Genomic DNA, 12292 nt, shown 5'->3' on the forward strand with positions numbered 1-12292 from the left:
TATTACAGTATTATGAGAAATATCTATATCGGTGTTCTCACTGAGTGTTCCTGGGATCTAGTGCAATGTGTAAAAAAACAATTTTCTACAAATTATTTAGAGATGTCGTATGTGTTTTTATGTTATCCAGTTGCTTGTTTATTGTCAAGAAAGCCCATGTTAAGAAATTCACTGAAACAAAATTTCCCTATTTGGATAAGTAAAAGATTACTACCACAAAAATATAGAATTTTATGCATTACTGTAATGTGGCCCTCAAAATATGCTTCATTTTATAGGCAAAATATAATTCTGAACTCCTCTGGCTTAGACCTAAAGATTAATTTACCAAACAGAACCAAATTAAAACCGCATCAGTCATTTTGACCATGAAGAAATCCATCCAATTACTCATTTGCCCCTTTCTCTTTGTTTCTTATGGGAATAATGGGGAAACGAGAGAAGAGGTTGAAGCAAAGGACCAGAATCAATTATTCATTAAAATATTAACAGGTGATTCCATGGGATCAGTGAATGGACCAATGCACTGGTAAACTTTTGGGGAATTCAAATTTAAAGGAGAATAAAACATGCAAATGTATTCAAGGTCACTAATAAAAAGCCAACAATAATGTACTTTCCTTTAAATATCATGAATTGAAATGATTCACAAACTAAGAATACACATGTAAAACAAGGGGGTATTGAGATCACCTTGTTAACCGTGTACAAGAAATAATAACATATTCTAATTTAATATGCATGATGAATATTAATGAGGTAGCAGCAGTCACACACACAAAAGCATACAGTTGTCTCACTTATTCTAAACCACATGCTGCATTATGAAGGAAGTGTTAGAGTGTCCTCTACTGGTGAATTCACCAATATTTCCAAATGTATCTCTCTACAACCACATGCTGCATTATGAAGGAAGTGTTAGAGTGTCCTCTACTGGTGAATTCACCAATATTTCCAAATTGATCTCATCTACAACCACATGCTGCATTATGAAGGAAGTGTTAGAGTGTCCTCTACTGGTGAATTCACCAATATTTCCAAATGTATCTCTCTACAACCACATGCTGCATTATGAAGGAAGTGTTAGAGTGTCCTCTACTGGTGAATTCACCAATATTTCCAAATTGATCTCATCTACACTGATGTTAGCAAGACAGATGAATGAAAAGATATTACAAACATTTTGATAAATACTATGTTTTATATTGAAAAAAAATATTTTTTTTAGGTTTCCCAAACTATTTGATCAATCAACCTACATGGACTTTATCATGACATTTCCAGTCAGTTATGATCACTGGACTACATTTTTTTTTAAAATATAATTTTATAGAGATTAATGTGGATTTCCCTTTGTATGTGAGGTACAAATCTTTTGAATTAATAGATTTAATCGATTTCACACTAGAAATGTCACCAATAATTATGTCAACAGACAAACTGATGTGCTGATGTGATCATTCTGGTTAGCTGGGGATTTTTTATACTTTACGCAAGCTGTAACAAAGAGCAATATCTAGCCAAATGAAATATTTTAAAGCAGAGCAAAACTAGAAAATATTTTTTGTCAATATTGGCATTTCCATGACTTTTCAAGACCTGAAAACCCAAATTTCCACTTTTTCATTGACTAGAAATGCCAGACATGATTAATCCTTCTGCTGTTTTCTCACCTAGGAACGCTGGTCAGGTATGTCAGGACGTTGTGAAACTCCTGTTCTTCCAGCTCACCAAATGTTGGGTACTCTGGGAAAATAATGATGGGGCTGCTGTTCTGTCCTCGACCACCTGGAAACATGCAGATTTAGAAGAAAGCAGCTGTTAGCAATCCTCTTAAACATACAGCATGAAAAACACAATTTTATCCCATTTAGCCTTTTGATGCACATAAGCACTGTCACAATACATTAAACCCTGCAGATTAATAGGGGAAATTGTCCATAATCAGTGAAAAGCAGAAACTGAAAGCAGCATGCACCTCCTGAACTTATCTCAACTGATAGACAGCCAAACCAATCTGATATATTTGAACAGGATATATATAATCCCTAGTCACATCACACAACACTTTTGGATTCAATGATACCGTAATTGGAGCTTTGTGGCTTTTAGCTCATTTAGCCTCTTGAGGCAATGTTTATGATCCCAGAAATTGACAAAATTAACTTCTAACAAATATGTGCTTTTATACTAAATCTAAAATGTTCTTCCAGGAAAACGGACCAAAAAACTCGCACCTACACAGATTTTTGTCCAATCAAATACTTCCTTATATCATCCACAACTGACTGGCAAGCAGCAAATCATTATCATATGACTGCATTGTACCTAAAGCCTATTAGCTATTTAAAAAAGGAATGAGCCCTTCAATACGTCCCACTTAAAATTCCCATTTCAAAAGGAAATACGTCAAAACAGGAAAGAAAACTGGGTTCAAAAAGTTATTTCATTGTGTCACGTTCCTCTGTTGTCCACCCTGTGTTCTGTGTCTCACTATTCACGTTCATGTCATGTTTCCTTGTCTGCTCCGTGTTTTCCATTTCACCCGTCACCGTTCACGCTCCATGTCACGTTTTCCTTGTTGTCCGCCCCGTGTTTCACTGTCCTTGTCTAAAACTACATTTCCCACAATTCTCGGCCTCCCTCACTGCCTGCACTCATCATGGTTCTCACCTGTGTCTAATCCAGTCATCACTCCCTGTGTATTTAAGCCCTGCTTTTTGTTCACTCCCTGTCGATTGCTCAATGTTCATGTGTGCACTGCACATGTATGTTCCTGGTTCATGTTCCCGGATGTTAGTCTATTCGTTCGTGGTTTCCCTGCCCTTCGTGTATGTTTTGATGTTATCTCGTGTTTTAGTTCCTTTTTCCCCTCGTGGATCTTTATTTTGTTCCTGTGTTTGTCTGATAATCTTGCTTGTAAATAAAGTACCGCAGTTGGATCCGCACCTCCCGTCTGCCTTGTCCTCACTTCATAACACATTGGGTCTTTAAAGAGTCTGCTACCCACAAGGGGGTACTTCCATCTCTTACTGTGCACAAACAGAGCAAGACAGAGAGAGGTCCTGGAAGACTCAATCCTAGTGATAACCTTGCCTGCTTGACCGATTAGTAGAAGCATTAGCTCTCCCTTGTGTCAATTTTAAAATCAGTATAATGGAAAATGTGCTTTTTATATATATATATATATATAATGTATGTGTGTTTGTGTGAATATGTATATATGTATGTGTATGTATGTATGTATATATATATATATATGTATGTATGTGTGTGTGTGTGTGTATGTATGTATGTGTGTATATATGTATAGATATATATGTATGTATATGTATGTATATATGTATATATATATATATATATATATATATATATATATATATATATATATATATATATATACTGTCTTATTGTGAATTCTATATATACTTTATTTTCTAATAAATGTTTATTGCATTCTATTTTAATTGAAAAATAAAATTATATATTTTTTATTTATTATCTCTGTTTTGTGAGCTAGAAGCTTCTGTCACCAAGACAAAGTCCTTGTATATGTAAGTATACTTGGCAATAAAGCTCATTCTGATTCAGATTCTATATATATTTAGTTAACTATGCAAATACTGTGTAACATTTTTTTTTTCAATTTCAGTCTATTCTACATTTCAAGAGCTACTGTGTGATACAATTATATTATCCTTATAAAACACATCACACAAAAATCACAGAGACAAATTACAAGAAATGAATAGAATTAAATATACAGTAGTATGTCAGAGTAGAAGGTCTATTCTAAAATCAGATATTAGCCCAGTCAATTTATAATGCATATTATGTTTTCTCATAATTTTGTTAAATTAAGTAAATATTGCATAAAAAAATTGTTAGTTCAACTTCAGTTTGCAGTACGTGTGCATATCTCAATTGCTCAAAGCGATCCAAAGTGCATTTGAACAGCGGTGAAACTTTCTTATGATGTGTTACATTCATACGAGCAGACAGAGAAGTACGTTTGAAGTAAGTTTGGAGCAGAAGAAATAGAAATAAACCTTGTGCAAATTGTCAGCTTTACGCTAAGCTAAAATGCATTTCTAGCCATTTTACATGCACATGTTACCAGACACGATCATATTTTTAATCAAGAAATTTCAAGTTGAATCATAATAATTTTTTTTCTAGTAAGTCCTTTGATAATATCATATTCTTGATAATAATTTTTTTTATTTTTTCCTGTAAAAATATCTAAAATCCTTAAAACAAGATCAATTTGATTGATCTTGTTTTAGAAACAAGTTTTTCAGAGAATGTATTTTTAACATGTGTATTTTGATTTACTGTACTGACAGAGTTTTTATAGTCAAAACAAGTGAAAATCTACCAGTGCTGAAGAAGTAATCCAAAGTATTTAGAATAAGTTACTGACCTCGAGTAATCTAATGGAATACGTTACAAATGACATTTTACAGCATGTATTCTGTAATCTGTAGTGGAATACATTTCAAAAGTAACCCTCCCAACCCTGTATATATATATATATATATATATATATATATATATATATATATATATATATATATACACACACATCATCACCGATCCTCCACCAAATTTCACAGTGGGTGTGAGGCACTGTGGCTTGAAGGCCTCTTCAGGTCTCCGTCTAACTATTATAAGACCAGGTGGAGAATCGGTGATGATCTGGGTGTGCTTCAGCAAGGCTGGAATAGGGCAGATTCGTCTTTGTGAAGGATGCATGAATCAAGTCACCCAACAGCAAGGTGAAAGGCTGGTAGAGAGCATGCCAAGGTGCATAAAAGCTGTGATTGAAAATAAAGGTTATTCCATCAAATATTGATTTCTGAAGTCTTCCAAGTTAAAACATTAGTGTTGTTTTGTTTATAAATGAATAAGATCTTGTTTTCTTTGCATTATTCGAGGTCTGAAAACACTGCATCTTGTTCCCTTTACAAAAGGCTTCACTACGATTTTGCGCTGCTAAGCGCTACGGGGAACAATCTTGCATTGTGAGCAGCTGTGAATTTGTGTGAAACACGTCAATGAACATTGACCTGAATTTATATCCTCGGCTGGTGAAGATCATTAGATGCACCTCTGGCCAGGCTATAAAATAGAGGCGTCACCAGCGTGTCGGCAGATATTTTTCATTCAGAGCATACTATGCTGTGTGTCTCACAACCTGCTAGAAAACTTTCTTCCCTCTTTGTTAGGAGTTAGAAATTGTTAGGCAGTGCGCAGAACTTTCTTTCTTTCTCTCTCTGATCTGTAAGAGTATATATATTTATATATATATATATAAAAAAAAAGAAGAAAAAAGAGAGAATGACGGAGAAACAGAGCAAACGATGCGTGTTTCCTTGTCAACGTCTCATGACGGACAAGGACACGCATGAGTTTTGCTTTGTTTGTTTGGGGGAAGAGCACGCAGCTCTCGCATTGGGGCGGGGCGGGTGCGCGCATTGTGACCTTCTTTCGGTCGGGATGCTTCGCGCTCGCCTCGCTTACTTCAGCCAGCACCCGCACTTCATTCGTGGGGCTCTCGTATGGATCTGGCTGAGGAGCGAGAGACGGGTGCGTCCCTTTCGCTCGCTCTCTCCCCAGATCCGGCTGGTCCTTCTCGTGTTCTTGAAGCGCACTCCGGCGCCTTTTCAGTTCAGGAGGGGGACCTCGATTCCCTTGGGTCTATAGATTTCGAGTTACCCACATCAGAGCACTCAAAACATGATGCAAAATCCTCTGAGGAGTTACTCGATGTGGTGACTCGTGCTGTGGCCAGACTTCAATTAGACTGGCCACGTGACCAAGAAACCCCCAAACGCTCCAAATTAGAGGATAGATTTCTGTCTGATGGCCAAGGGAAGGGAACACCTCATCAGTCCCTTCCCTTCTTTGATGACCTCCACGATGAGCTTGCTCGTTCGTGGAGGAACCGTTATACCTCGTGCGTTCACGTGTCCTCGACGTCGTTATATTCGACTATCGTGGGTGCTGAGGTGCGAGGGTATTCGAGGATGCCGCTGGTCGAAGAGACACTTGCGGGTTATCTCTCGCCGGGTTCGGCATCGTCCTTGAAAAAACCTGCTCTCCCCTCTAAGCCATGCAGGACTACCTCCATGCTAGTGGGGAGGGCTTATCAAGCGGCAGGTCAGGCTGGTGCTGTGCTGCACACCATGGCTGTGTTACAGGCGTACCAGGCTGACCTGCTAAAAGATCTGAGTGCGGGTGAAACTCTCGACGAAGAGGCCTTTTCAGAGCTTCGTCGAGCTACGGATTTGTCTCTCCGCGCGACCAAGCAGCTATGTCCGCTTTAGTCAGTACGGAGTGGCATTTATGGCTTAACCTGTCAGGCATCCGAGATAGGGACAGAGTTTTCTTAATCGATGCCCCGGTTTCGCCTTCTGGTCTCTTCGGAGACGCCATGAATACGGTTATCTCCAGATTCCAGGAGGCGAAAAGCCATGAGGAAACCTTTAGGCAGTTTCTTCCTCGCCGCACTCAGGGGGCGGGGCCGTCGGCCACCCAGTCTCGCCCCACCTCTGCTAGGAGAGAGGCTCAAAAACAGAGCGTGGCGAGTCGTGCTCCCCCTCGTAGGGACTGGGGACAGGCTAGTCGCCCTCAGCAGCCGCCCAAGGAGGACCTCAGGGCTGTGATCTCTAAAAGAAAGAAGCCCTGACGTTCTTGTACCCAACTTTGTGAGGGTAGTTCCCTTCGGGACGGGGCGCGTGTATCACCCACTTCGGCCCTCCCGATACCCTCACGAAACCTCTTCACTCCCGCCGCCTTTGGTGTTTCGGGTGATAGAGGCTTCCAACAAAGAGTTGGGTGTACCGTTGCTTCCTGCCTTAGTCCAGGACACGGAACACTCAACACCCCCTCAACAGGAAGTGTTGAAATTAGTACCCATCTCAGAGAACCTGGCAGCGTGGAAACTTCTGCCAGGTATTTCTATGTGGGTTCTAAAGACAGTAGAAAGAGGCTACGGAATTCAATTCGCTCGCCGCCCTCCGCGTTTCAACGGCGTGGTTCCCACTACCGTAAGACCAGAGCAGGCATGTTTACTGTGGAAAGAACTGCAAAATCTCTTGGCAAAAGGGGCCATAGAACATGTTCCCCTTCCAGAGAAACAGTCAGGCTATTACAGCAGATACTTCCTGGTTCTCAAGAAGGGTGGGGGGTTGCGTCCGATTCTAGATCTTTGAGGCTTGAACTGCTCGGTCAGGGTGTTCAAGTTCAAGATGCTAACTGTCAAGTCGGTTGTGTCTCAGATCCAACATCTCGATTGGCTGGTCACGATCGATCTCATGGACGCATATTTCCATATTGGAATTCTGCCACAGCACAGGAAGTTCCTGAGGTTCGCTTTCGGGGACGAAGCCTTCCAGTATCGGGTTCTTCCATTCGGCCTAGCCCTATCACCCTGCACATTCACGAAATGCATGGATGCAGCACTGGCTCCTTTGCGACTCCAGGGCATCCGCATTCTGAATTATTTAGACGACTGGCTGATACTAGCACAATCTCAAGAACTGGCAGTTCAGCACAGGGATATCGTCTTGGCTCATCTAGGTTCTCTGGGTCTGAGACTCAACGTCCAGAAGAGCGTTCTTGCTCCAACCCAGGAAATTACCTATCTAGGGATTATATGGAACTCGTTCACGATGCGGGCACAGTTGTCTCCCGCTCGTGTCAGCTCCATCCAGAACTCCCTGAGCAATCTCAGGCTAGGTCAAAGTTGCACTGTTCATCAGTATCAACGAATACTAGGTCTCATGGCGTCTGCGTCCACGGTGATTCCTCTGGGCCTTCTCCATATGAGACCGTTGGCTAAAAGCCAGGGGATTTCATCCAAGGGCCAGTCCCCTAAGGCCAATAAGGGTTACGTGCCGAGCACTTCGTTCCCTTTCCATGTGGCTCAGACCCCGGTTCCTTACCTTGGGTCCCACTCTCGGTGCGTCATGTCGTCGCAGGATGCTAACGACAGACGCCTCCCTGACGGGTTGGGGTGCGATCTTAAGTGGTCGTCCAGCCCAAGGGGAATGGGAGGGTCATCAGCTCGATTGGCACATCAACTACCTCGAGCTGATGGCGGTGTTTCTGGCCCTGAAATACTTCCTGCGACATCTGAGAGGCTGCCATGTCCTTGTGCGGGTGGACAACACAGCAGCAGTCTCCTACATAAACCGTCAAGGAGGTCTACACTCTCACCACCTGAATTTGCTGGCACGTCGGATTCTCCTTTGGGCCCAGGGCAAGCTCCTGTCACTCAGGACAATTTACATCCCTGGACGCCTAAATGTGGGAGCAGATTTGCTGTCCAGACAAAACATACCGAGGGGCGAGTGGAAACTCCACCCCGAGGTAGTACAACAAATTTGGGAGAGATTTTACAGAGCAGAAGTGGACCTCTTCGCCTCTCAAGAGACTGCGCAATGTCCCCTCTACTTCTCTCTGAGTCACCCAGCCCCCCTGGGTCTGGACGCGTTGGTGCATACATGGCCCAGAATGTGTCTGTATGCTTCTCCCCCGGTTTCTCTGCTCCCGGGAGTCTTAGCCAGAGTTCACCAGCAAGGGTCTTGCCTCTTACTGATAGCGCCTCACTGGCCGAACAGGATTTGGTTCTCAGAAATTATATCTCTCCTCGACGGCTCGCCTTGGGCGATTCCGGACAGGAGGGACCTTCTGTCTCAGGCACAGGGGACGATATTTCATCCCCGGCCCGAATTGTGGAAACTTCATGTTTGGCCCCTGAAGGGTACCAACTGAGGAACACAGGGCTGTCGCCTGAAGTTATCGAGACCGGAAAGTCTTCATGGACTCTGCCCAGTCCGTGCCCTTCAAACTTATGTCCACAGTACTAGCCAGTGGCGTAAGTCTGGGCAATTGTTTGTCTGCTTTGGGGGCCGCAACAGGGGGGCAGCCGCTACCAAGCAGACTATGTCACATTGGGTGAGGGATGCTACTGCCCTGGCCTATGAGGCACGTGGTGAAGCTTCGCCAGTAGGTGTCAGGGCTCACTCCACCAGAGGGGTCGCCGCCTCTAAAGCCTTGGCTAGAGGGGTCCCTCTGCAGCAGGTTTGTGATGCGGCAGGCTGGTCCTCTCTGCACACATTCATCAGATTTTATAGTTTGGATGTTCATGCTACTCCGGGCTCTTACGTCCTTGAGTCAACATCCCAAGCTCATGCCTGAATGGGTTTGTGACGCGGCAGGCTGGTCCTCTCAGCGCACATTCTTCAGTTTTTTATGGCAGGCTCCTGCCTGAACACATTCGTGATGCGGCAGGCTGGTCCTTTCCGCACACGTTCATCAATCTTCATGGGTTAGATGTTTCTGCTACTCCGGATTCTTACGTCCTTGAGTCGACATCCCAAACCCAAGTTTGTGACGCGGCAGGCTGGTCCTCTCCGTGCACATTCTTCAGTTTTTATGACAGGCTCATGCCTGAACAAGTTTGTAATGCGGCAGGCTGGTCCTCTCCACACACATTCATCAGATTTTATAGTTTGGATGTTCATGCTACTCCGGGCTCCTATGCCCTTGAGTCGACATCTCAGCTCATGCCTGAACAAGTTTGTGATGCGGCAGGCTGGTCCTCTCCGCACACATTCATCAAAATTGAATGGTTTAGATGTTTATGCTACTCCGGGCTCTTATGCCCTTGAGTCGACATCTCAAGCTCATGTCTGAGACCTCTCGCGTTTTTGTGAGTACACTGCACAACCGTAGGGGTCAGGACAGCCCCAAGTGCGGCGGCGTGGGTATTGCGTTCCCCGTAGCGCTTAGCAGCGCAACATCGTGAGTGAAGCCTTTTGTAAAGGGAACGTCTCGGGTTACATGTGTAACCCTTGTTCCCTGAAAAAGGCGGAACGAGATGTTGCGCTGCTTTGCCGCACTGGGACGTCCCAGGACTGCTCTTCAGAAAAAGGTATCTGTCGACACGCTGGTGACGCCTCTATTTTATAGCCTGGCCACAGGTGCATCTAATGATCTTCACCAGCCGAGGCTATAAATTCAGGTCAATGTTCATTAACGTGTTTCACACAAATTCACAGCTGCTCACAATGCAAGATTGTTCCCCGTAGCGCTTAGCAGCGCAACATCTCGTTCCGCCTTTTTCAGGGAACAAGGGTTACACATGTAACCCGAGACATTTTGTTATATTGACCAGTTGTCATTTAATGAAAATAAATGCTCTAAATGACAATATTTTTATTTGGAATTTGGGAGAAATTTTGTCAGTACTTTATAGAGTAAAACAAAACATTTAATTTTACTCAATCACATACCTATAAATAGTAAATCCAGAGAAATTGATCATTTTTGCAGTGGTCTCTTAATTTTTTCCAGAACTGTTTATACTGTATATGTCATCAGCCACTACTTATCTGTAGTATTGGCCACTGAAAAACCCATATTATTTCACCATTGCTCAACACATGCACAGTACAATACAAATCTCAGTTATTCCTGAATGCACTGAGACACATCAAGGGCATATAGATTCAGTACACTAAACAAAGGCCACAACAAAATCTATTTTCTTTTAATTGAGCTTTGCATTGCAAATAGAGATCTTGCCATTCGATTACATGGACAGATTAAGCATCTTCAATGGGGCTTTCGGGTTCCGAGTGTGTGCGTTTGTGTATATACTGTAAGTGTTTGAGAGAGAGGGGAAGAGGGAGAAGGACATGTTTGGTGCAGTGCGTGTTTGGCCAGGGGTCATGTGATCAAATGTGCTTTTGGATGTTACAGTCTGTGATTAATAGAGCAGGATGGATAAACTGCAGAATGCACTTATATTAACACCTGACCGTCACACATAGGCACACATACACAGGTGTGCACACACACACACACACAAGGTGAAAAGGTCACTGCTGTCGCATTTGCAATCATCAGCAGTAGAGCAAAACCAAAGTGCTCCAGTCCATCTGGCCCATGTGGGAGAAAGAAGGTCATTCTCTGCTAATGCTAAGACATGCCCTCCAAAAAGACAAAGAGGCATACGCCATTACCAAACAAGCACTATACAAAATCACTGAGACATACACACTCTAAACAGAATAGAATAGAAGAGCAGAATAGAGTGGAAAAGAATATAGTAGAATACAACATACTATGGAAAACAGAGTAGAATAGAATACAGTAGTACAGTGGTTCTCAAACTGTGGTATGCAGATTGCTCTAAGGTGGCACGCAGCACGACCCAGGATATTTACATAAAGAAATACAAATACAAATTTGATTCAAATATTTTCTATGTTTTATTTATAATGTATGATTGCAATTGTAATATTTTTTTAGTTTAAGATAGCCCACCTTTTTGTTTTAACATCGGCAGTGCAGGATGTGTATAGGTAACATTCTCGTTGCGCGTAGCTGCGCTGATGTCTCAAAACCACAATATTAATCCCATGCAGAAAACAGAACAGCAAAAACTGACACGAATGAGGTAAGACATCATTCTGTTTATTTTACACATTCTCAGACTTCCTTAAACAGGGTATCTGCAGGTTTGAAGGAATACATTTTACGATTTAAGACTTTTTAAGGCCAAATTTGTGTCATACTTTCTTTTAATCATCTAATCTGTCAAATCTAACACAAGTAAACAGGCTTTCTGCCACCACTTACTGTGCATGCGCTGACATTTTTGTAAACAAGAGGATTGGTCTATAGACGTTATTCACTGTTAGATTTTTAATGGGAATGGAAACGAAGCTGTGAGGAATAAAATCTCTTCAATGGCATGCATGGTATAAAGCTGTAAAAAGCTCCAGAGTTCATTTTGTCTTGAGTTTTTTGTCTCCTGAGTATACTTGGAAAGATATTTTTTCTGTTTTGTTCACGAAATGATCCAAAAACACTTTAAACTGCAGTACAGCCCATTGAAGAGACTGTACGTCTATCCCTCACAGCCTCGTTGTCATTCCCATTAAAAATCAAAGATGCCACTGCTGTGAATTCTGCATGTGCTGAATAACATTTATACATTTTTCTTGGCAGATACCTTTAATAAATACTTTAACAGGTAGTTAAAGGGCAGTTAAATTAAAAATAAAATTTCAGTCATCACTGGTCACCTTCAAGTCTGTATGAATTTTTCTCTGCTGTGCAACAAAAAAGGAGATGTTAAGCAAAACGTTTAGTCTCATTCACTGTCACTGCATCTTTTTTTCATTGAAAGAAAGTGAATGGTGACTGAAACTCCCTAATATCTCCTTTAGATATCCACTAAAATAAGGAAGCCTCAAGTAAAAGTCAAAACTCA

At 42.1% G+C, this 12292-nt stretch overlaps 1 protein-coding gene across 7 annotated transcripts in view; it reads right to left on the minus strand.

Moving 5' to 3' along the window:
- The window catches only part of LOC127651607 (guanine nucleotide exchange factor DBS-like), a 108034-nt gene that overhangs the window by 42921 nt on the left and 52821 nt on the right, over positions 1-12292 (minus strand). For all 7 annotated transcript variants that reach the window (XM_052137521.1, XM_052137520.1, XM_052137518.1 and 4 more), the window contains exon 3: positions 1674-1788. In XM_052137521.1, coding sequence (XP_051993481.1) covers positions 1674-1788 — 115 coding nt within the window. The remainder of the gene's footprint in view (positions 1-1673; positions 1789-12292) is intronic.

Source organism: Xyrauchen texanus, chromosome 11, assembly GCF_025860055.1.
Source record: "Xyrauchen texanus isolate HMW12.3.18 chromosome 11, RBS_HiC_50CHRs, whole genome shotgun sequence".
In the NCBI taxonomy this organism is placed as follows: Eukaryota; Metazoa; Chordata; class Actinopteri; order Cypriniformes; family Catostomidae; genus Xyrauchen; species Xyrauchen texanus.